At 40.9% G+C, this 25,403-nt stretch overlaps 3 protein-coding genes and 1 long non-coding RNA gene across 4 annotated transcripts; all 4 read right to left on the reverse strand.

The window, feature by feature from the left end:
* Positions 1-214: 214 nt before the first annotated feature.
* LOC133140651 (uncharacterized) lies at positions 215-2,962 on the reverse strand. The gene is made up of 2 exons (XR_009710020.1): positions 2,725-2,962; positions 215-2,421 (listed from the first exon to the last, which is right to left on the reverse strand). It is a non-coding gene; the product is annotated as an uncharacterized LOC133140651 (long non-coding RNA).
* Positions 2,963-2,968: 6 nt separating this feature from the next.
* LOC133139914 (arrestin domain-containing protein 3-like) lies at positions 2,969-8,097 on the reverse strand (the record flags this gene model as incomplete). Its single annotated transcript, XM_061259390.1, has 5 exons — positions 7,764-8,097; positions 7,512-7,587; positions 7,225-7,372; positions 3,319-3,421; positions 2,969-2,982 (listed from the first exon to the last, which is right to left on the reverse strand). Coding segments are annotated over exons 1-5 (597 nt in total), but the record flags the coding sequence as incomplete, so codon positions are not given.
* A 3,039-nt stretch (positions 8,098-11,136) lies between these two features.
* LOC133140022 (arrestin domain-containing protein 3-like) lies at positions 11,137-14,701 on the reverse strand. Its single transcript, XM_061259538.1, has 6 exons — positions 14,443-14,701; positions 14,199-14,274; positions 13,955-14,102; positions 12,840-12,942; positions 12,100-12,310; positions 11,137-11,976 (listed from the first exon to the last, which is right to left on the reverse strand). The coding sequence occupies exons 1-6, from the start codon at positions 14,699-14,701 to the stop codon at positions 11,973-11,975; spliced, it is 801 nt and encodes a 266-aa protein (XP_061115522.1). The 3' UTR covers positions 11,137-11,972.
* A 7,965-nt stretch (positions 14,702-22,666) lies between these two features.
* Positions 22,667-25,403, reverse strand: LOC133140033 (arrestin domain-containing protein 3-like). Its single transcript, XM_061259552.1, has 6 exons — positions 25,158-25,403; positions 24,914-24,989; positions 24,647-24,794; positions 23,513-23,615; positions 22,922-23,187; positions 22,667-22,798 (listed from the first exon to the last, which is right to left on the reverse strand). The coding sequence occupies exons 1-6, from the start codon at positions 25,183-25,185 to the stop codon at positions 22,703-22,705; spliced, it is 717 nt and encodes a 238-aa protein (XP_061115536.1). The 5' UTR covers positions 25,186-25,403; the 3' UTR covers positions 22,667-22,702.

The following is a 25,403-nucleotide window of genomic DNA, read 5'->3' on the forward strand; positions in this document are numbered from 1 at the left end:
GTGTGCAGGTCAGTTGTTCTGAGTATTTAATAGAGATGTAATGATACCATTTTTTTTCCTTCCCGATACCGATTCCAATACCTGAACTTGCATATCGGCCAATACCGAGTACCGATCCTATACCTGTGCGTTAATAAATAAATAAAAGATATATACGTATATAACATTTAACCATGTGTAACTTATACTGCTTATAACCGCTAGGGGTCGTATCTTTTCTTTTTTTTCTTTTTAACTGGAGTACTGACAAATTTAAATTTAATTTTCTAACTTAATTTAGGGCCATCTCAATAGTTAAATGTTAACATTGTAAGTCAGATAATAGCCTAATTGCCGTAGTTTACGGCATGCTGGTCAATTGTGTGTCATTTTTTTAAATGCATCAGTTAAAATGATAATTCTTCATGTTTTTATAGACTTGATTTGGCATTAAATCTGTAAATATGCTGCTGTTAAGAACTTGCCTGATATAATATGCGGGTCTATTATACCATAGGTATAATGATTTTACTTTTATGCCAATACAGGTTTCTATACAATTTCATATATTTTTATGGAACGGTAAACTTTGCCAATGCATTTTATATGGCGTGGGACAATCGTGGTGGTGAGATTAACATGGCCCATGTTTTTCTGAAATCAGGGAATTTTCGCTTTCAATATCCAATGGATAAATAGACTAATGATAATGTATTGCTTCATTTATTTATGCAGATATCGCATAGTGGATGAAGAAATGCTATACAATGAGCCATAAGTGAAACAGTTAGATTTAAAACACACAAAAAAGATTTGATAACTATAGTACTTCAGCATTCAATTCCCTGCGGTGTTTGCATTCTTAACCCTCTGAAATGGCTGCATATTGCTAGTTCAGAATGGAAACAGCGTATTGTAATATTCCATGCAGCATTTGTCCAATGATGTATGAGCTACTTTTATTTTTATGTAGATACAGCATAGTGGAGCGCTACGTTCAGTTTGCCGGTAGTTTGAATTCACGTTCAGTTTACCGCAGATCTTCTGTGAACCTAATGTTTAAAACTCCATTCCCCTTTACTTCCGATCGTGCACTGCCGTGTGATGCACCTTCAAATGCTTTATAAGATTGCTGGTGTTGAAATTGGCAACACTAGTGCCACCCCTCGAAACCAAAGCTCATCGCCGTTTTACTGGCGGAATTTTCCAGTGTAAAATATTGCCATATTGCCAAGATACTTATTGATCGGTGAATAGACAGGCGTACTCGCCGATACCCGATCCAGCTTTTTGGGCTGTATCGGAGGCATTTCCGATACTGGTATCGGAGCAACTCTAATATTAAATCAAGGACCAGGCGGTACGAGATACAATAGAACTTCAGAGAAAACTCTGAAACTCAAAATTGGATATTCATTAAATATTCAATATTAAATATTTACTTAAGCTCAGTTTATTTTGAGTAATAATAAATCAATAACCACAATGGCCAAACAGTAACGGTCATATAAAGGGCAATCAAATAACCAACAATAGGCTAAACTTGTAAAATAGCGAAATCAGAATCAAATCCGTCGAGATGTTGACAACGCAACAAGGTTTAACACTCTTGTGGATGAACGCAAATGGAAAGTGGAAGTGAAAGCTGCCACTCGCATCGGCCACAGCCATCAGAGAGGCGCAACCTTTCCTGAAGTTAAAATTATTTGCCTGCTTCTCACTACCATCCGACAGCAAACTTTTCTTGTAGGCATTTCTTTAGCAAGAGCCGTTAAGCTCATTCCCTTGTCCACAGGGAGTAACCACTGTACTTTTGGTGGCCAATTGTACCATTTATTTAAATCGCCCTTGCATATTGAGGAAACACTGCCGCAGCTGGAAAGAGATCCACATGCCTTCTTCAAGCCGCATGGTCTCAAGCTCCGAACCGCATGCAGTGAACCTCCCGGCCAAGTCCCTGCACGAATGTCCAACGCTTAGCCACGCGACAGCACCACGCCCTAACTACTGTCATTCTAATATCATTTACAGATTTCTCGCATTTAATAGTGTCACACGTTCACGTTTTGCAGTCGTCATTGGGTATTTATGTTGTATTCCGATTCCATACCTTTTGCAATATCGGACTTTGGGTTTGGGTTCTCTGAGGTTCTACTGTACAGAAATGGCAGAAGTAAAACCCAGACAGAAAATATAACCCTGAAATGTCCTGTACAGACCTCATGTAAATTGGAAAAGTGGCAATATCCCACAACCTACAAAAACCTATAAAAACAACACAAGGTACAGACCCATTCAGGTACTGAGGATAGTGGCAGTCTGATTTCCAAGGCATCTGTGAGGTTTTTAGAAGACCGCGGGAGGACGGTCCACCGGAATAGAGCAAATCACCAGAGGGATGATGACTTCAAGTTTGGTTCCATAGGGAATTTTCAGACCCACCTGTAAACAATATGAATCACCTGAATCAATATGTGACTGTGGTCAGAAATTAATACTCAAATTAATGTAAGGGGCAATTCCACAGTGACTGATGTTACAACTGCCGGATATTTGGGTGGTAAAGCCCAATACAGCTACATAAGAGACTGGCATATGCCTTTATAACACTCAGGTGTCAATAACTCTTATCAGTCTATTATGTCTTATTGGGCTTTACCACCAAAATATCCAGCAGTTGTAAAGTCAGTGACTGTGGAATTGCCTTAAGGATGCCAACTGGTCCAACACTCTGGAGATGCTTACCTGCAGATAGTAGTCCACCTCCAGAATCTGGCAGTTTGAGATGGTGAGGGGTGTATTAGCAGGTATCTGCAGCATTTGGTCGCCCCACACTCCTGTACTATTGGGCATGAGATGCCTTCCCTTGACCTTGACGAGTTCTTTAGGTACATGTCTCCTTTCTGATCTGTTCGTAGTGTAGAAGTTCTGCGCCTGCACGAGCGTTGCCTTGGGAACGATTGTCCGGGAAGAGTAGTTCTCGAACTCTCTGTATCATTTCTCCTGTGAAAGAGGAGCGATTTAGGGTGCCTCCTTAACAGCCGTCACTAAAAGGCCACTAAGCCTAAAAGTGTCAATGCTTTACCTTGCATTCTCCATATATACTGAACTGTATTCAAAAATGTATTACTTTATATCAACACCCTGGAAAGATGTCTTTTAGTACACAGTATATCTCTTGACACCCTTTAAATTGAACACCACAAATACTGTAATAAAGTCATAATTACCTCAGCAGTAGAACCAGAATGGTTTAGCTTCATCAATATTAATGAATTCTCTGCAGAACACATGTTGCCTTCTTGGTAGATTAAAAATTGCATTAGTGGGGAGTTGTACCTGGAACGTAACCCTTCCTCTCCAGACGAACGTCCATGGAGAGGGGCCCTGAGGCACAGCAGAAACAATACAGCTCCTTGCTTTTGGACGCAGACAGCGGTGCCTGGATAAGAAAGGTGAGAAGTCAACCATCAGTCCATTACGATTTATGTGGCGGTATGTAAGCTAAGGTATGCTAAAAGCCACAGACCGTGCATATCTGATGCTCAGTACTTCATTAATGAATTAAAACATTTACTTACACAGGTAAATCACCTAACCTAGTTTCTTGGACCTGAAGAGGATGCCAATTACAGGTAAAGTGGCAATCCTTCATTTTTGCATATTTAAAAAAAACACCACTTTGGATACCTCTTCATACTGGCACATATTGGTAGCAATATGGATACAATGCATTTGCATTCTGAAATTTCTCCCCTCAGTATGCCATTTTCCACTGGTGGTCTCGGGTGTGAAAATCCTGCCAAGTATTCAAATATGATAACACATGCACAGGGACTTGCATAATGAATGCAAAAGAGCAAGCGCCTAAAATCCAAAAGGCATCTTTAAAATCAAGTTTCATATGTTGCTCAATATTACTGTCAGATGAAATTGTTGCCATTGTCCCCTAATCCATAAAAAATGTAAAAGACTAGCAGTGTCTCTGGCTCTCTGGACCAGGGTGAAATCTGAAGCATGGCATATTTCAAGTGAATCGAGGAGATAATAATAAGAAGAATATTTCAACATCACCTTTCATAGATAGATAGATAGATAGATACTTTATTCATCCCGAGGGAAATTTTAGGCATCCAGTAGCTTATACATACACACATATACACACATATCTCACACACATAAAGATCAAAATCACTCACAGAAAAGTAAGAAGTAAAGAGCATGTGAAGTGATTACAAAGGCCTAGTAGGGACTGGCCCTGTGATATATTGACCATGATAAGGTGCTATGGTAGACTGTACTTTTGCACTACCACCATTGCACACAAAGTAAACAGTAAACAGAAAAGAGTGCAGGGATTTACTCAGTGCAGGTTGTGCTTGTTGTTAAGTATGACTAGGGGCATACAATGAGTGTGAACATAAAATAATTGCTTAACAAAGAATAATAATAATAATAATAATATAATTTAAGCATAAAAGAGCTAAGGAAGGTCAAATAAAATTATAAAGGTACAGCATGTAGAAAAGTCAACAGGGGTAAAAGAGAGGATTACAGTCCAGATTGTGTAGGGGGCTAATATAGCCTGTTAGGACAGTCAGACAGATAATGGATAGAGGATGGTAGACAAAGGTGATGTGGTGGAAGGAGCAGAAAGAGACTCATGCTGAAAAGTCCAATTCTCTCCTCCCGTTTTGTGTGATGTTGTACAGTGGTGTGAAAAAGTGTTTGCCCCCTTCCTGATTTCTTCTTTTCTTTTTTTTTTTTGCATGTTTGTCACACTTAAATGTTTCAGATCATCAAACAAATTTAAATATTAGTCAAAGACAACACAAGTAAACACAAAATGCAGTTTTTAAATGAAGGTTTTTATTATTAAGGGAGAAAAAAAATCCAAACCTACATGGCCCTGTGTGAAAAAGTGATTGCCCCCCCCTGTTAAAACATAACTTAACTGTGGTTTATCAAACCTGAGTTCAATTTCTCTAGCCACACCCAGGCCTGATTACTGCCATACCTGTTCTCAATCAAGAAATCACTTAAATAGGACCTGCCTGACAAAGTGAAGTAGACCAAAAGCTAGACATCATGCCGAGATCTAAAGAAATTCAGGAACAAATGAGAAAGAAAGTAATTGAGATCTATCAGTCTGGAAAAGGTTATAAAGCCATTTCTAAAGCTTTGGGACTCCAGCGAATCACAGTGAGAGCCATTATCCACAAATGGCGAAAACATGGAACAGTGGTGAACCTTCCCGGGAGTGGCCGGCCAACCAAAATTACCCCAAGAGCGCAGCGACGACTCATCCAAGAGGTCACAAAAGACCCCACAACAACATCCAAAGAACTGCAGGCCTCACTTGCCTCAGTTAAGGTCAGTGTTCATGACTCCACCATAAGAAAGAGACTGGGCAAAAATGGCCTGCATGGCAGAGTTCCAAGACGAAAACCACTGCTGAGCAAAAAGAACATTAAGGCTCGTCTCAATTTTGCCAGAAAACATCTTGATGTTCCCCAAGACTTTTGGGAAAATACTCTGTGGTCTGACGAGACAAAAGTTGAACTTTTGGGAAGGTGTGTGTCCCATTACATCTGGCGTAAAAGTAACACCGCATTTCAGAAAAAGAACATCATACCAACAGTAAAATATGGTGGTGGTAGTGTGATGGTCTGGGGCTGTTTTGCTGCTTCAGGACCTGGAAGACTGTGATAAATGGAACCATGAATTCTGCTGTCTACCAAAAAATCCTGAAGGAGAATGTCCGGCCATCTGTTCGTGACCTCAAGCTGAAACGAACTTGGGTTCTGCAGCAGGACAATGATCCAAAACACACCAGCAAGTCCACCTCTGAATGGCTGAAGAAAAACAAAATGAAGACTTTGGAGTGGCCTAGTCAAAGTCCTGACCTGAATCCTTTTGAGATGCTGTGGCATGACCTTAAAAAGGCGGTTCATGCTCGAAAACCCTCCAATGTGGCTGAATTACAACAATTCTGCAAAGATCAGTGGGCCAAAATTCCTCCACAGCGCTGTAAGAGACTCATTGCAAGTTATCGCAAACGCTTGATTGCAGTTGTTGCTGCTAAGGGTGGGCCAACCAGTGATTAGGTTTAGGGGGCAATCACTTTTTCACACAGGGCCATGTAGGTTTGGATTTTTTGTCTACCTTAATAATAAAAACACTAATTTTGTGTTTACTTGTGTTGTCTTTGACTAATATTTAAATTTGTTTGATGATCAGAAACATTTAAGTGTGACAAACATGCAAAAAAATAAAAAATAAAATCAGGAAGGGGGCAATACTTTCTCACCACTGTATAACTGAATGGTCCATGGAACAAAGGACCTTCTTAACCTGTCTGTTGAGCATGTCAGAGACAAGAGTCTGCTGCTGAAGATGCTCTTCTGTCTGTTAAGTGTGTTATATAGTGGATGGCGGTCATTGTCCAGGATTGCCAGCATCCTGTTCTGTGTCCTTTTCTCTGCTGTTGATATTAAGCACTCCAGCTCCATTCCAACTACAGAGCCAGCTTTCCTTACCAGCCTTTCCAGTCGCCCAGCATCCCTCTTCTCAATGCTGCCTCCCCAGCACACAACGGCATAAGAAAGGACACTGGCGATGACAGACTGGTAAAACATCCAGAGCAGCTTACTGCAGACATTGAAAGACCGCAGCCTCCTGAGGAAGTAGAGCCGACTCTGCCCTTTCCTGTAGAGTGCATCAGTGTTGGCTGACCAGTCCAGTTTATTGTCCAGGTGTACCCCTAGGTATTTGTATGTGCTGACCACCTCCACATTGACCCCTTCAATGGAGACTGGCAGCATAGGTGGCTTAGTCCTCCTTAGTCCTTACATTGAAGGGGGAATTCAACTGCAACCAATGTGAAGCACTCATCTTGGTGATGCATGGCGGCCATTTTGCACCAGGTCACCTCACATCACTTCTAAAACGTAAAACACTTGCCCCAAACCAAAATGCAGAAATTTTCCGAACCAATTAACAGTTAGTTTAGAACTTTATCTTGAAATGTTTACATATACAAGATAAATTACCGTCAGCTCCTTACGACGTGATAACAAGGGTCAATAGTTGTCAGACAACAAAGTGCCTCACCCCAACAGAGAACCAGGCAATTCAAATAGCACGGATAACAAAAGTTTTTCATTCATCCAACACATGATGCAGTATTACAAATACTAACAATGGACACGTGACAATATGTAAATGCACGGAGCGATGTCTCACCAGCAGTTGTGGGTGGTTGGCGTCTATGTGGCTGACAAAATTCAATTCCGTCCGGAACTCCTTGGCGAAATGCCATGGTCTATGTATCTCAACGACCAAAGTGTACATCACTCTGCCTTTAACTCCTTGAAATGCTGACGGGAAATTTCTATTTAGAAAACCAAGGAAAAAACGTGTGTATCAGCATCGGGTTGGGCTTTCGGAGTAATTTGTAAAAATACAATATTGTGCCATTACAGTGAGTGAAATGTCCAGAAAGCGGAGTTCATAAATCGGCATGTACACACCCGTGTGGTAGCTGGAATCTAAATGGATAGACATGCGTTCCTCCGCGAAGGAGAATCTTGCCAGCACCAATAGCCACTGTAAAGTTGGAAATAAAAAGAACAATTAACAGTCAAAATCGATCCTACAATGTACATGGTGCTGGATAGTTATCCAACGACAAGGCACAGTAGCCTACATGCACAACACGGACAATTAATTTAACACTTCGCCAAAACAGCGAGCTAATGTATACAATTTAGGAAACTATCAACCTTTTTGTTCCATGATGTCGCATGTCGTGTTAAAATAGTCCTCTTTTGCAGAATAATGTGTTCTATTCTTTCGACGGTCAGCGGTCCACGCAACCCTCGCCTTTCCGTTTGCGGTCATACTGATCTTAGTAACTCTTACTTCTTTTGATAGGTCGAAAATAATTCGCCCCGAAATAACATCGCCACATGTGAAGACGTCTCTCCCATTTGGTGCGTCGAAATCTACTGTAAAACATTTAAACGCATCTCTGAACATCTTCGTAATGTTTGCTTTTCAAAGTAAAGAATACACAAAGTAATTTTCCAGTTAAAGATAGCTACTGCTTGGCTTTTCTTCCTCTTCTTTCTTTGGGGGAGTTTATCGGCGGGTTGCATCCAACATAAGAGGTGCATTAGCGCCACCTACTGATTCAGTGTCTTAGCACGATATTTATCTTCATCTATATCCTATTTTCTGATCCTGTTTCCCCCAGAAACCAAAAAAAGTGCATTAGCCCCTCCCTCTGTGATGAACTCCCCGTACTATAAAATCTTACTGTTTATTTTCTTGATTCCCGTTACCCTCCGATTCGTATTTAATGTCTTTCTCTCCCTTGTACTGACCACACAGCAGTATTACATGCTGCGCCTCCTAACAATATTCACAATACCCTGTATTATGTTTGCCAACCATATGCGGTCTTTTGTTCAGTCCACCGTGCCTTTTCTGTAATCTTGTATGAACTGTTTCTTCTCGTCTATTTCTTTCTGCCGTTCTCTCTGGTCCTAATTCTACTTTGAATCTTCAATAAATGCCTTCCCCTTTGTTCTCCCCTTCCCACCTTTCCTCCCATCTCTCCACCATTATTTTTCCATATGAAAGACTTACTTAATGGCACCTCAACCTTAGTTTTCAGTAGAATATCGTGGGAAAGTTAATTTTCCTTAATTTAATTAAAATTCAATTAATATATTCGAGATTCATGATATATTTCAGGCCTTTTTTTAAATCTTGATGATTACAGATCATGAAAATCAATATTTCTGTATTACAAATCCTTTTTTTTTTATTGGTCTTCTAATATTTTGAGATACTTGATTTTTGAATATAATGTTTTGGATTTCGAGAATATATGAAGTTCAATTAAATTACGTGAAAAAAATGAACTTTTCCACGAAATTCTAATTTGTTGAGATGCACCTGTATATCATGTCTGCTATAATGAGTATAAGCTTTGCAGCATTGAAGTTCAATCAGTACAAATCACCACCAGTTAAGGCTTCCTCTCCTCCATCTATTGCAGTGCTAACTATTGCCAAAATCTCTGCAGTATAGCCAGACACATGGTTTGAAAGCCTCTTGACACCAAAGATCCCAAATGCTGGCACCCCTTGAATCGAACCTGCTCTACCTGTATGTGGATCTTTTCATCCGTCGGGGACAGAGTTGTGCCCAAGTCATTTTCAGCAAGTTCAAGTCAAGTCTCAAGTCTTACAGGGCCAGTCCAAGTCAAGTCTCAAGTCTTATAGGGCAAGTCCAAGTCAAGTCTCAAGTCTTACAGGGCAAGTCTCAAGTCTTTTTTTATGTCATTATTTTAATATTTTTAGAGTGACGAGTAGAAAGTGGACTTTAAACCGGTGAGGTACACTTACTAAATGTATTAATTTATCAACAATTAAAGTTGAATTCAATTCAACTTCACACAATTACCAAGCTACCTCGCCCGGAAAAGGCCAGTCCAAGTCAAGTCTTTTTTTTAAATGTCTTTACTTGAATATTTTTAGGGTGAAAAGTTGAGTAATTGTGATTATCGTGCATTATCGAGTAGAAAATGGACTTTAAACCGGTGAGCTACACTAACAAAATATATTAATTCATCAACATTAAAAGTTATCAGTTCACTGAAATTCTGTAATATTTTGCTTACCTTGCAAGTAGTCAATATGCCAGTTGGTCCCATGACTTCTGCTGCATGTGAACTTGTGGACCAAGCGTAGGACCGTGGAATTCCTTTTTTAATTCCTTTCAAACATTCGGTACAGCAAATAAGACAAAAGGGAAGTTTTCAAAAACCCTACTTACAAGGCAAAGAAACAGAATTGTGCAATGGTGGCACATGTAACAATGACAATTATGGAAAACTAGGGAGTCTGTAGGAAAAATTAACGTGATGTTAATGCAATTTAGCAATCTTTGTTTTCCATAACTGGAAGATAGCTGGCTCATGTACCTGACAGTCGTACTATATCCCAGCACAACCGCCACATCCCCATTGCCTTCCTCCACACTAACTGCTTGGCTTATCTACTTAACCCTACAATACATGCATACTAACCTTCATCTCTAACAAAGCCTTCTTAGCCATGATATATACAGTTGCTCTTAATTTCCCTTCTTTGCCTGTGATAACTGCATCTGCAGAAATTATGTATATGATGTCATGACCAACAACAGTTTGATCAGAGGTAGAGCATTTTTAATGTTTTTATTTTATTTGGAAGACTTACATGATATATTTTTAATGAAAACGAAAACAGGACAATTGCAAAGCATCTTATATGACACGACCTGGTCCACAAATTATACAGACTATACAAATCTGTATAATTATTACATAATATTATACAGATTATTTGTGAAGCTCAATTGCCTGTTGAAGGATCAGGGATTGGTATTTTGTCTTTTTTAAGGCATACCATGCAGTATTTTTCCTTTCAACTGTCTCAGGCATGATGCACTGACAATCAGTCTTTGACCAAATTTGCCAAATCTGTACTTGCGTTACTGTCACCTTCCTGTCAGCTTCGATCAGTCTGCCCATTCTCCTCTGATCTCTCTCATTAACAAGGTATTTCTACCCGCAGAACTTCTGCTCACTAGAAGGGTTTTTTTTTCGCACTATTCTCTGCTAATTCTAGAGACTGTTGTGCATGAAAATCCCAGGAGATCAACAGTTTCTGAGATACTCAAACCACCCTGTCTGGCACCAACAATCATTCCATGGTCACTTAGATCACTTTTTTTCCCCAAATCTGACATTTTGTCTGAAATACAGCTTAACCTCTTTGCCACGTCTGCATGCTTGCATACATTTAGTTGCTGCCACATGATCAGCTGATTAAATATTTGCACTAACAAGCTGGTTTACCAAATAAAGTGATCACTGAGTGTATATAGCACTTTTCTAGACACTAAAACTCACTAAAATACAGCAAATGTCAGTCATCTGCTACCCAAGCCCAGGTCAAAGCAGTTTGTTATATCCGATATGAGCCTGTATGGCACCAGTTACAAATGCTGCATGTAGACATACAGCAGACACTATAGATGGCATTTGGGATATGAATGTGAAATGTATCATTTTTACACATTACTTGTGTAAGATAATGTAGAAAAGTACAGGTATGTTTTTACATATGCATGGAATTAATTATTATTTATGAAGATAAATCTCACCTAGCATCAAAAGGTAAAGGCCTTTATCCAAAGCGCTGTACAACTGATCTCATTCTCATTCACCCATTGACACACATACACCAACGGTGATTGGCTGCCATGCAAGGCACCAACCAGCTCGTCAGAAGCACTTGGGGGTCAGGTGTCTCGGCGAGGGACACCTTGACACACCCAGGGTGGGATCAAACCCGACAACCTTCTAACTGCCAGACAACTGCTCTAACCTCCTGAGCCAATGTCGACTGCCACATTCACTTTCGAGTCATCAGGATTAAAAAGAGCATCAACGTTCAAAACTAGATAAAAGATTCACAGTAAATATCTACAAATCAAATACGAGACCTTTCGTCTGGCGATATCCAGCAAACACATACTTCTGTAGCACTACTCCGACCTTCGCTGAGGTAAGGAAATTGATTTGTGCAGTAAATAGCTTCAAAGTTATAAAATCAAAAAGTGTTCGCACGTCAGTTGTTCTGAGTATTAAACCAGATTAAAATGGCAGATTACAAAATTCTCCAAAATGCAACCCTGAAATGGTAGATTCTGTACAGACCTGGCTTGAATGGAAAAAGTGGTGATATCACATAACCTACACATATGATGTAAAAAAGCAAGGCACAGACCCATTCAGGTACTGAGGATAGTGGCAGTCTGATTTCCATGGCATCTGTGAGGTTTTTAGAAGTCTGCAGGAGGACGGTACACAGGAATAGAGCAAATCACCAGAGGGATAATGACCTTGAGGTTGACTCCATTGGGAATTTTCAGACTCACCTGTAATCAAGTTAGGACAACATCATGAACAATAGTCACGTGAATCAAGATGTGAATATGGTCAGGAATTAACACTCAAATTAATGTAAGGATGCCATATACTGGTCCAACACTGATGCTTACCTGCAGATAGTAGTCCACCTCCAGAATCTGGCAGTTTGAGATGGTGAGGGGTGTATTAGCAGGTATCCGCAGCATTTGGTCGCCCCACACTCCTGTACTATTGGGCATGAGATGCCTTCCCTCAAGGTCTGCGTCTGTACGAGTGTTGCCGTGGGAATGATTGTCCGGGAAGAGGAGTTCTCGAACTCTGCGATGATCTGAATCATTTCGCCTGTAAAAGAAGCGATTAAGGGTCATTTTGAACAGACAAATTGTGTGTCTGCAAGAGATGGTGTGAGACAACAACAAACCAGTGCCACACCTAATGACTCCTTAACAGCTGTCACTAAACGGTTACTAAGCCGATCACCGCATATATTCAATAAATAAAGCAGATTTTAATACTAGTCCCTGGGTTTCATTTTTCTCTTTCTTTCAGTACTGTCTTGATGCCCCTTAAATTCAACACCATAAATACTATGATAGTCATAATTAGCTCAGCAATAGATACCGGAACTATACCCGTTTACCTGGACCAAGACAGAAAGTTGTATACCATGGGTGACATTTCAACATATATTCTAAAAAATGTATCCTTCTTTCCTCCACTTGTCGCCTCTCACCATACTTCCTGTTAATAGAAGGTGACGAGTGGAGGAAAGGAGACTAAATGTTTTTGAGTATTGGGACACAGTCCTGGGTGAATGTGAAGTCATTCCACAGTACAGTAAATGTTGCATTAGTGAGGAGTTTTCCAGTACCTGGAACATAACCCTTCCTCTCCAGACCAGCATTCATGGAGATGGGCCCGGAAGTACAGCAGAGACAACACAGCTCCTTGCTATTGGAAGCCGCCAATGGTTCCTGGAAAGTCAACCATCACTTCCTTTCAGGTAGGGGAGACGTTGAGACAACATGCAAGAATGATGGCTTTCTTTTCACCTATTATCTCTATATTATCATGTGTGAGCGGCAGGATGATTTGCACACGTTGAGTTATTAACAAATCTGTGTTTTTGCACCATGCAAGTAATGTTTTTTTGCATGATAATGACTGAAAATGTGTGATGACATATGCGTCATTTAAATCACTGGCTTGTGGCTCATAAGATGGTACAGTTTTGCAGTAGTAGAACTATAGTGTTCCAACACATTATAAATGCATCAGCCACAATATATTTTAATGTAACGTTGTAGGCCTATAAAGGGCGATGTGGCTCAGGCAGTAAGAGCAGTCGTCTCATTGGCTCAGGCAGTAAGGGCTGGCAGTTGTCTGGCAGTTGGAGGGTTGCCGGTTCGATCCCCCGCCCGGGCTGTGTCGAAGTGTCCTTGAGCAAGGCACCTAATCCCCAAATTCTCCTGACGAGCTGGTCGGTGCCTTGCATGGCAGCCAATTGCTGTCGGTATGTGAGTGTGTGTATGAATGGGTGAATAGAAGCATCAATTGTACAGTGCTTTGGAAAAAGGCGCTATAAAAATGCCAACCATTTATATTCCACGTGCACTTATTCGGTCTTATGTCGCACTCACTCTAATCAATTTTTCCCGATACATTATTTACATATGAATGGTTTCAAATGCAGTCAAACTAAATATAGACCCGTAGTCGGGGCACGTTGAAAATTTCACTGCCGCTACTTTTGATTGAACTGTAGTAATCGCCAGGAATATCCTTGTATTATACGGATGTTCCATAGTCAAATTATCGATTAACTTTTTGCTGTAATATGTGTATATATTTTTTAATTAAACGAAAAAATAAAAGTGTTTGTTTCCCCGGTTTCCCCTGCATCTGCCCAGAATGTAAACTGTTCCTTATTATTCACGGTAAGTGGAAATTTTATGCCAACATGGACATGCACAGACAATGCCTTACCAGCAGTTGTGGGTGGTTGGCGTCTATGTGGCTGACAAAATTCAATTCTGCCCGGAACTCCTCGGCCAAATGCCATGGTCGGTGTATCTGAACTACCAAAGCGTAGGTCACTCTGCCGTGAACGCCTTGAAATGCTGACGGAAAATGTCTATTTGCAAAATCAAGAAAAACGTGTCATCATAAGGTTGGCATTTCCGAATAATCTCTTGTTTGAATTGTCCTGAAAGTGGATTTGTGGACACACCCTTGTGGCAGCTGCATTGAGAATGGGTAGACATGCGTTCCTTCGCGAAGGACCGTCTCGCCACCACCAATAGCCCCTGTAAAGGTGGGGAAAAAATTGCTCAAATGCAATCATACAATGCACAGGCTGTTGGTTAATTGCCCTACTACAACTGCACAGTAAACGAAAAACACGGAAATGTAATTTAACACTTCGCAAAGACAACAAGCTAATGTGAGCTACACAAGATACAAAGCTGCCAAACCGTTTTGTTGTATGATGTCGCTCTTCATGTTAAAATAGTCCTCTCTTGCAGAATAATGTCTTCTTTGCTTACTCGACCCGGTGCTCCACGCAACCTTCGCTTTTCCCTTTCCAATCACAGTGATCGAATTAACTGTTATTTCTTTTGATAATTCGAAAATAATTCGCCCTGAAACAACATCGCCGCTTGAGAAAACGTGAATCCCATTCGGTGCGTCAAAATCTATTGTAAAGGACTTAAACGTTTTATCTCCGAACATCTTTGTAATGGTTGCTTCACAAACTGTATGCAAAGTAGTTTTTCAGTTGAATGTAGCCTTGGGCTTTGGCTGTACTTGGGCGTTTTACATCCGTGACGTATTATCGCCCTCTGTTGGTATACAATATATCACAAAAAGAAAATAAACAAACAAACCAACAAACGAACAGAAAAAACGGATTCCCCGCCTCCGCCAGGAAACCTGATGATTTCATCCGAGTTCATTCTCATTTCCCATTATTTCCTACAATCTCATTGATATCCCTGTCTCTTTCAGAAAATATATGAATATTCCACATTTCCTCTCTTCTCTGCTAATCTCAACAACACTATAATAAGCCTCCTAAACCATGATATATAGCTACCTCTTAATTTTCCTTCTTTGCATGTGGTCACTGCGCAAATCTGCACAAATCATGCATGTGATGCCATGGAACAACAGCTAGATCAGAGGTAGAGCATTTTTTCATGTTTTTATTTCCTTTAGAAAATACATGTTTTTATTTTCTTTCGAACATGCACAAGTTATTATATTATATTATATTATATTATATTATATACACACTTTATTAGGAACATTGTTACTTCATTATACCTACTTATTCATGCGATTATCTAATCAGCCAATTGTGTGGCAGCAGTGCAATGCACACAATCATGTAGATAAGGGTCAGGAGCTTCAGGTAATTTTAACTGAATTGGGACTTTTACCGTAGAAATTGTTGGTTGCAGACAGGGTGGTTTGAGTATCTCAGAAACTGCTGAGCTCCTGGGATCTTCATGCACACACTAGTCTCTAGAATTTGCAAAAAACAAAAAAAATCCAGTGAGCAGCCTTGTTAATGAGAGATGTCAGAGGAGAATGGCCTTCCTGTCGTGAAGCTGTCAGGAAGGTGACAGTAATGCAAATAATCACACATTACAACAGTGGTATGCAGAAGTGCATCTCTGAACACACAACACATCATAACTCCAAGTGGATAGGCTACAGCAGGTGAAGTAAAAAAAAAAAGAAGTGTTCTGTGTATATTCTCTCTCATTTAATGTTAAAAAAAAATAATAAATTCCTGATGAAAACGGCTGTATGTCTTGGAAACTCGGGTGAAGAGAGGAGCAGAGCAGTCAACTGATCACCACCTGAAGTTTTCTGATGAAGTTCAATTTCAGCAATTAGAGAGATAAAGACAATGGGCAGAGAGGCAAATGACAAGGGGATGCCCCAGATTATATATAATTTGGATTATTATGATGATAGATGAGTTTTGTTACATTTCTCCACCACCTTGGGTTCTGTTGTGAGTGCATTCCATAATCTCTATTAGAGGCGGTCATATACAATAGTATTATAACATATCATACTTTGATGTTACATCCTAATGCAAATGTTTTTTATTAAACAAAATAAACAGTTAAACCATATATAAAATAGTAGGACCTGTTACACAGGCAGGAGCTCTCTACATTCAATCAGGCCTTTTTATTTGTAAAAGTCAATTGCCTGTTGAATTATGTGTTCTTTAGGGCATACTATGCAGGATTTTTACCTTGAACATTTGCTGAGCACATTTGCTGAATCTGTGCTGCTTGGCTTTTCTTCTTCTTTCTTTGGGGGAGTTTATTGGCAGTTGGCATCCAACATAAGAGGTGCATTACCACCTTCTGATTCAGAATCTTAACCTGATATTTACCTTCATCTGATTCCCTTTGCCCTCCGATTCGTATTTAATGTCTCTCTCTCCCTTTTGTACTGACCACACAGCAGTATCACATGCTGCGCCTCCTGACAGTATTCACAATACCCTGTATTATGTTTCCCAACCATATGTTCAGTCCACCGTGCCTTTTCTGTAATCTTGTATACTGTTTCTTCTCATCTATTCCTTTCTCCTGTTCTCCCGGGTCCTAATTCTACTTTGAATCTTCAATAAATGCCTTCCCCTTTGTTCTCCCCTTCCCACCTTTCCTCCCATCTCTCCACCATTATTTTTCCATATGAAGGACTTTGCTTCAGACTTACTGAATGGCACCTCAACCTCAGTTTTATCCTGTATAAGAGCCTGCTTGGTCAATTTATCAATCAAAAAAAGGATTTATAATACAGAAATGTTGACCTTCTGAAAACTATGTTCATTTATGCACTCAATACTTGGTTGTGGATCCTTTTGCACAAATTACTGCATCAATGCGGCATGGCATGGAGGCAATCAGCCTGTGGCACTGCTGAGGTGTTATGGAGGCCCAGGTTGCTTCGATAGCGGCCTTCAGCTCTTCTGTATTGTTGGGTCCAGTGTCTCTCATCTTCCTCTTGACAGTACCCCACTCCATAGATTCTCTATGGGGCTCAGGTCAGGTGAGTTGGCTGGCCAATCAAGCACAGTAATACCGTGGTCAGCAAACCAGTTACTAGTAGTTTTGGCGCTGTGGGCAGGTGCCAAGTCTGTCATGTTTTATGCTTGTCATGTCATGTGTCATGTATAGTTATTGTCTTAGTTATTTTATTGTCATGTCACGTATTATGTTAGTCTAGTGTCTCCATGTTTTAATGTTTTATTTCTTGTTAAGTTTCATTTTCTTGTCATGTCCCGTTATATACACGATTTACGTTTGTTTCATGTTATGTTGTTCCGTTCATTAATTAGCATAGACTTTTTCACGTCTTTCTGCAAACCTTGCGTTCATGCTTTCCCTCTCTCCCACGCTTCCCTAATTGTTTCATTTTCCTGTGTCTACTTACTAATCTACTAACTTTAGATCAGGATTGGGTAATACTAACATTCTAACCATGTGTTCATGTTTACCTTATGTTTCTTGTGCATGTCTTTTACTAATTTACTAACGCTAGGTCAGGATAGGTTTATTACTAACAATTACTAATTATCTTGTTAACTTGTCAATCCTCCACACCTGATTTCCATTCGCATCCTGCTCTCAAGCTAATTGTCTGCACCTGTCTACACCTGCACATAAGCTCATTGTTCATGTTGTTTTGTTGACCACTGCCTGCCTGTACCACAAACTCTTGCCTGCTGTCTTTGTACTTTTGCCCCGCGGAGTAGACTTCGGTCTTGACTCTTGGACCGCCTTCGACTCCGAGCCTGCCTGCCATCCGTCTGCACTACTGCCCCACTGACAGCTTTCCTGGTTACTGGAATTTTTGCATGGTGTACTGATTTTGAGACTGCCTTCTCCCTCGGTACTGTACTTTGTTTTTGGCTGGATTATACATGTATGAACTTGGCTTGTTTCTCGACTACACTCATTCGACATTTCCCTAATAAAGCCCTGATGGAACTTTATCACATCTTTGTTGTCTGAGTTGTGCATTTTGGGTCCAACCCCCATGCACCCGTCTCAAAATCCTGCTGGAAAAGGAAATCAGCATCTCCATAATGCTTGCCAGCAGATGGAAGCATGAAGTGCTCTAAAATCTCCTGGTAGACAGTGTGTTGACTCGGGACTTGATAAAACACAGTGGACCAATACCAGCAGATGACATAGCACCCCAAAACATCACTGACTATGGAAACTTCACACTGGACTTCACACAACTTGGATTATTTGCCTCTCCACTCTTCCCCCCAGACTCTGGGACCTTGATTTCCAAATGAAATGCAAAATCTACTCATCTGAAAGTAAAGTAAGGAGCAACGGTCCAGTTCTTTTCCTCCTTAGCCCAGGTAAGATGCTTCTGACATTGTCTCTGGTTCAAGAGTGTCTTGACACTAGGAATGTGACACTTGTAGCCCATTTCCTGGACACGTCTGTGCATGGTGGCTCTTGATGCACTGACCGCAGCCTCAGTCCACTCCTTGTGAATCTCCCCCAAGATCTTGAATTGGCTTTGCTTGACAATCCTCTCAAGGCTGCTGTCATTCCTGTTGCTTGTGCACCTTTTCCTACCACACTTTTCCCTTCCAGTCAACTTTCCACGAATATGCTTTGATATAGCACCCTGCGAACAGCCAGCCCTTTCAGCAATGAGCTTCTGTGGCTTACCCTCCTTGTGGAGGGTATTAATGAGTGTCTCCTGGACAACTGTCAAGTCAGCAGTCTTTCCCATGATTGACTAAGTACGAGTGCATAAATTAACATACTTTTCAGAAGGTCGACATTTCTGTATTATAAATCCTTTCTTTGATTGGTCTTATGTAATATTCTAATATTTTGAGATACTTGATTTTTGAATATATAGAATATAATTTTTTGGATTTGGAAAATATATGAAAGTTTCACTTTTAGAATTATGGAAAAAAAGGAACTTTTCCACTTTGTTGAGATGCACCTGTATATCATGTCTGCTATAATGAGTCTAAGCTTTGCAGCATTGAAGTTCAATCAGTACAAATCATCACCTTAACTGGCTTCCTCTCCTCCATCCATTGCAGTGCAAACAATATTGCCACCATCTCTGCAGTATAGCCAGACACATGGTTTGAAAGCCTCTTGACACCAAAGATCCCAAATTCTGGCACCCCTTGAATCGAACCTGCTCTACCTTTATGTGGATCTTTTGATCCGTTGGGGAAAGAGTTGTGCCCAAGTCATTTTCAGCAAGTCCAAGTCAAGTCTCAAGTCTTACAGAGCAAGTCCAAGTCAAGTCTCAAGTCTTACAGAGCAAGTCCAAGTCAAGTCTCAAGTCTTACAGGGCAAGTCTCAAGTATTTTTTTATGTCATTATTTTAATATTTTTAGAGTGACAAGTAGAAAGTGGACTTTAAACCGGTGAGGTACACTTACTAAATGTATTAATTTATCAACAATTAAAGTTGAATTCAATTCAAAGACATGATACGGGCACACAATTACCAAGCTACCTCGCCCGGAAAAGGGAAGCCTTTCTGGAGCCAGACCCGGGAGGGGAGCTTGTCGGCGAGCGTCTGGTGGCCGGGCCTTATCCCACACCCTGAATTGGGAATGTGGAATCACCGCCCTGTGGGCTCACCACCTGCAGGGGTCAGCATCGGAGTCGGGTGCTTTGCCCAATGGGCGTTGGGCAACGGTGGGGATCCGGGTGCGCTGATACTTGGCATCGCAGACTGGTTCTTGGGATGTGGAATGTCACCTCTCTGGTGGGGAAGGAACTGGAGCTGGTGCGGGAGGCAGAATGGTACCAACTAGATATAGTTGGGCTCACCTTAGAGATAGGGTGAGGACATCCGGAGGGAGCTTGGAGTAGAGCCGCTGCTCCTTTGTGTCGAAAGGAGCCAGTTGAGGTGGCTCAGGCATCAGATCAGGATGCTTCCCGGTCGCCTCCCTTTGGAGGTTTTCCGGGCACGTCCAACTGGACGAAGACCCCGAGGTAGAGCCAGAACCCGCTGGAGAGATTATATATCAGGGAACGCCTTGGGATCCCCCAGGAGGAGCTGGAATGCATTGCTGGGGAGAGGGACGCCTGGAATACCCAGCTTAGCCTACTGCCACCTTGACCCGAGTCCGGATAAGCGGGTGATAATGGATGGATGGATGGACAATTAAAAGTTATCAGTTCACTGAAATTCTGTACTATTTTGCTTACCTTGCAAGTAGTCAAATGAGCCAGTTGGTCCCATGACTTCTGCTGCAGTCAATGTTAACTTGTGGACCAAGGGTAGGACCCTGGGATTCCTTTTAGAATTCCTTTTGAACATTCGGTACAGCAAATAAGACAAAAGGGAAGTTTTCAAAAACCCTATTTACAAGGCAAAGAAACAGAATTGTGCAATGTGGGCACATGTGACAGTGAAGTATGGAAAACTAGGGAAAAGGAGTCTGTAGGAAAAATGTATGTGATGTTAATGCAATTTAGCAATCTTTGTTTTCTATAACTGGAAGATAGCTGACTCATGTACCTTACAGTCATAATATATCCCAGCACAACCGCCACATCCCCATTGCCTTCCTCCACACTAACTGCTTGGCTTATCTACTTAACCCTACAATACATGCATACTAACCTTCATTTCTTACAAAGCCTTCTTAGCAATGCTATATACAGTTGCTCTTAATTTCCCTTCTTTGCCTGTGGTAATTGTGCATCTGCAGAAATGATGTATGTGATGTCATGAACAACAACAGTTTGATCAGAGGTAGAGCATTTTTAATGTTTTTATTTCATTTGGAAGACTTGCATGATATATTTTTAATGAAAACGAAAACAGGACAATTGCAAAGCATTTTATATGACACGACCTGGTCCACAAATTATACAGATTATACAAATGTATATAATTATTACATAAGATTATACAGATTATTTGTAAAACTCAATTGCCTGTTGAAGGATCAGGGATTGACATTTTTCTCTTTTTTAAGGCATACCATGCAATATTTTTCCTTTCAACTATCTCAGGCATGATGCACTGGCCATCTGTCTTTGACCAAATTTGCCAAATCTGTACTCCTCTCCCTGTTCTTAGATGTAGATAGAAAGATAGATCATTGTATTTACACTCAGTGAGCACTTTATTAGGTATTTATTAGACTTCTTTTTTTTCTTAAGTCCTCTGCTGCTGCAGCCGATCTACTTAGAGGTTTGATATGTTCTCTGTTCAGAGATGGTCTTCTGCGTACCGCTGTTGTAATGTGTGGTTATTTGCGTTACTGTCACCTTCCTGTCAGCTTCGATCAGTCTGCCCATTCTCCTCTGATCTCTCTCATTAACAAGGTGTTGCTGCCCACAGAACTTCTGCTCACTAGAAGGGTTTTATTTTTCGCACTATTCTCTGCAAATTCTAGAGACTATTGTGCATGAAAATCCCAGGAGATCAACAGTTTCTGAGATACTCAAACCACCCTGTCTGGCACCAACAATCATTCCATGGTCAAAGTCACTTAGATCACTTTTTTTCCCCCAATCTGACATTTTGTCTGAAATATAGCTTAACCTCTCTGCCACGTCTGCATGCTTGCATACATTTAGTTGCTGCCACATGGTTAGCTGATTAAATATTTGCATTAACAAGCTGGTTTACCAAATAAAGTGATCACTGAGTGTATATAGCACTTTTCTAGACACTAAAACTCACGAAAATACTGCAAATGTCAGTCATCTGCTACCCAAGCCCAGGTCAAAGCAGTTTGTTATATCCGATATGAGCCTGTATGGCACCAGTTACAAATGCTGCATGTAGACATACAGCAGACACTATAGATGGCATTTTGGATATGAATGTGAAATGTATCATTTTTACACATTACTTGTGTAAGATAATGTAGAAAAGTACAGGTATGTTTTTACATATGCATGGAATTAATTATTATTTATGAAGATAAATCTCACCTAGCATCAAATGTCAAATGGTAAATGATCTGCATGTTGTATATCACGCCTTTATCCAAAGCGCTGTACAATTGATCTCATTCTCATTCACCCATTGACACACATACGCCAACGGTGATTGGCTGCCATGCAAGGCACCAACCAGCTCGTCAGAAGCACTTGAGGGTCAGGTGTCTCGCCCAGGGACACCTTGACACACCCAGGGTGGGATCAAACCGGCAACCTTCCAACTGCCAGACAACTGCTCTAACCTCCTGAGCCAATGTCGACTGCCACATTCACTCTCGAGTCATCAGGATTAAAAAGAGCATCAACGTTCAAAACTAGATAAAAGATTCACAGTAAATATCTACAAATCAAATACGAGACCTTTCGTCTGGCGATATCCGGCAAACACATACTTCTGTAGCACTACTCCGACCTTCGCTGAGGTAAGGAAATTGATTTGTGCAGTAAATAGCTTCAAAGTTATAAAATCAAAAAGTGTTCGCACGTCAGTTGCTCTGAGTATTAAACCAGATTAAAATGGCAGATTACAAAATTCTCCAGACAGAAAATGCAACCCTGAAATTGTAGATTCTGTACAGACCTGGCTTGAATGGAAAAAGTGGTGATATCACATAACCTACAAATATGTAAAAAAGCAACACAAGGCATAGAATATGTAAAAAAGCAACACAAGGCACAGACCCATTCAGGTACTGAGGATAGTGGCAGTCTGATTTCCATGGCATCTGTGAGGTTTTTAGAAGTCTGCGGGAGGACGGTACACAGGAATAGAGCAAATCACCAGAGGGATGATAACTTTGAGGTTGACTCCATTGGGAATTTTCAGACTCACCTGTAATCAAGTTAGGACAACATCATGAACAATAGTCACGTGAATCAAGATGTGAATATGGTCAGGAATTAACACTCAAATTAATGTAAGGATGCCATAAACTGGTCCAACACTGATGCTTACCAGCAGATAGTAGTCCACCTCCAGAATCTGGCAGTTTGAGATGGTGAGGGGTGTATTAGCAGGTATCTGCAGCATTTGGTCGCCCCACACTCCTGTACTATTGGGCATGAGATGCCTTCCCTCAATCTTGACGAGTTCTTTAGGTACAAGTGTCTTTGATGATCTGCTGATTGTATAGAAGGTCTGCGTCTGTACGAGTGTTGCCGTGGGAATGACTGTCCGGGAAGAGGAGTTCTCGAACTCTGCGATGATCTGAATCATTTCTCCTGTAAAAGAGAAGCGATTCAGGGTCATTTTGAGCAGGCAAATTGTGTGTCTGCAAGAGACGGTGTGAGACAACAACAAACCAGTGCCGTTTACCTGGACCAAGACAGAAAGTTGTATACCATGGGTGACATTTCAACATATATTCAAAAAAATGTATCCTTCTTTCCTCCACTTGTCTCCTCTCACCATACTTCATGTTACTAGAAGGTGACGAGTGGAGGAAAGGAGAATAAATGTTTTTGAGTATTGGGACACAACCCTGGGTGAATGTGAAGTCATTCTACAGTACAGTAAAAGTTGCATTAGTGAGGAGTTTTCCAGTACCTGGAACATAACCCTTCCTCTCCAGACCAGCATTCATGGAGATGGGCCCGGAAGTACAGCAGAGACAACACAGCTCCTTGCTATTGGAAGCCGCCAATGGTTCCTGGAAAGTCAACCATCACTTCCTTTCAGGTAGGGGAGACGTTGAGACAACATGCAAGAATGATGGCTTTCTTTTCACTTCTTATCTCTATATTATCATGTGTGAGCGGCAGGACGATTTGAACACGTTGAGTTATTAACAAATCTGTGTTTTTGCACCATGCAAGTAATGTTTTGTCGCATGATAATGACTGAAAATGTGTGAACACCACATATGCGTCATTTAAATCACTGGCTTGTGGCTCATAAGATGGTACAGTTTTGACACATTGTCACAAGCCAACAGAAACTGTGAGCCATGCAGTAGTACAACTATAGTAACGTGTTCCAACACATTATAAATGCATCAGCCGCAATATATTTAAATGTAACGTTGTAGGCCTATAAAGGGCGACGTGGCTCAGGCAGTAAGAGCAGTCGTCTCATTGGCTCAGGCAGTAAGAGCAGTCGTCTCATTGGCTCAGGCAGTAAGAGCAGTCGTCTGGCAGTCGGAGGGTTGCCGGTTCGATTCCCTGCCTGGGCTGTGTCGAAGTGTCCCTGAGCAAGACACCTGTGAGTGTGTGAGTGTGTGAATGGGTGAATGAGAAGCATCAATTGTACAGTGCTTTGGATAAAGGCGCTATATAAATTCCAACCATTTACCATTCATATTCCACGTGCACTTATTCGGTCTTATGTAGCACTCACTCTAATCAATTTTTCCCGATACATTATTTACATATGAATGGTTTCAAATGCAGTCAAACTAAATATAGACCCGTAGTCGGGGCACGTTGAAAATTGAACTCCCGCTACTTTTGATTGAACTGTAGTAATCGCCAGGAATATCCTTGTATTATACGGATGTTCCATACTCAAATTATCGATTCACTTTTTGCTCTAATATGTGTATATATTTTTTAATTAAACGAAAAAATAAAAGTGTTTGGTCCCCAGTCTCCCCTGCATCTGTCCAGAATGTAAACTGTTCCTTATTATTCACGGTAAGTGGACATTTTATGACAACATGGACATGCACAGACAATGCCTTACCAGCAGTTGTGGGTGGTTGGCATCTATGTGGCTGACAAAATTCAATTCTGCCCGGAACTCCTTGGCCAAATGCCATGGTCGGTGTATCTGAACTACCAAAGCGTAGGTCACTCTGCCGTGAACCCCTTGAAATGCTGACGGAAAATTTCTATTTGCAAAATCAAGAAAAACGTATCATCATATGGTTGGCATTTCCGAATAATCTCTTGAACTACAGTATTCGAACATAATGAGTGAATTGTCCTGAAAGTGGATTTGTGGACACACCCTTGTGGCAGCTGCATTGTGAATGGGTAGACATGCGTTCCTTCGCAAAGGACCGTCTCGCCACCACCAATAGCCCCTGTAAAGATGGGGAAAAAATTGCTCAAATGCAATCATACAATGCACACGCTGTTGGTTAATTGCCCTACTACAACTGCACAGTAAACGAAAAACACGGAAATGTAATTTAACACTTCGCAAAGACAGCAAGCTAATGGGAGCTACACAAGATACAAAGCTGCCAAACCGTTTTGTTGTATGATGTCGCACTTCATGTTAAAATAGTCCTCTCTTGCAGAATAATGTCTTCTATTCTTACTCGACCCGGTGCTCCACGCAACCTTCGCTTTTCCCTTTCCAATCACAGAGATCAAATTAACTCTTATTTCTTTTGATAATTCGAAAATAATTCGCCCTGAAACAACATCGCCGCTTGAGAAAAGGTGAATCCCATTCGGTGCGTCGAAATCTATTGAAAAGGACTTAAACGTTT

The sequence above is a fragment of the Conger conger genome, chromosome 11 (assembly GCF_963514075.1).
Source record: "Conger conger chromosome 11, fConCon1.1, whole genome shotgun sequence".
In the NCBI taxonomy this organism is placed as follows: domain Eukaryota; kingdom Metazoa; phylum Chordata; class Actinopteri; order Anguilliformes; family Congridae; genus Conger; species Conger conger.

Bases quoted from the DNA above. Each gene is read 5' to 3' on its own strand.
- LOC133140033 (XM_061259552.1), bottom strand. From the start codon at position 25,185: ATGAAGTGCGACATCATACAACAAAACG. The intron at 24,990-25,157 runs GTTTGGCAGCTT...CCATCTTTACAG, and splicing joins CGACATCATACAACAAAACG to GGGCTATTGGTGGTGGCGAG. The intron at 24,795-24,913 runs GTGTGTCCACAA...TTTTGCAAATAG, and splicing joins ACAATGCAGCTGCCACAAGG to AAATTTTCCGTCAGCATTTC.
- LOC133140022 (XM_061259538.1), bottom strand. From the start codon at position 14,701: ATGTTCGGAGATAAAACGTTTAAGTCCTTTACAATAGATTTTGACGCA. The intron at 12,943-13,954 runs GTAAGGCATTGT...TTGACTTTCCAG, and splicing joins CCAACCACCCACAACTGCTG to GAACCATTGGCGGCTTCCAA. The intron at 12,311-12,839 runs GTACTGGAAAAC...CTTCTTTTACAG, and splicing joins GAGGAAGGGTTATGTTCCAG to GCGAAATGATTCAGATCATC.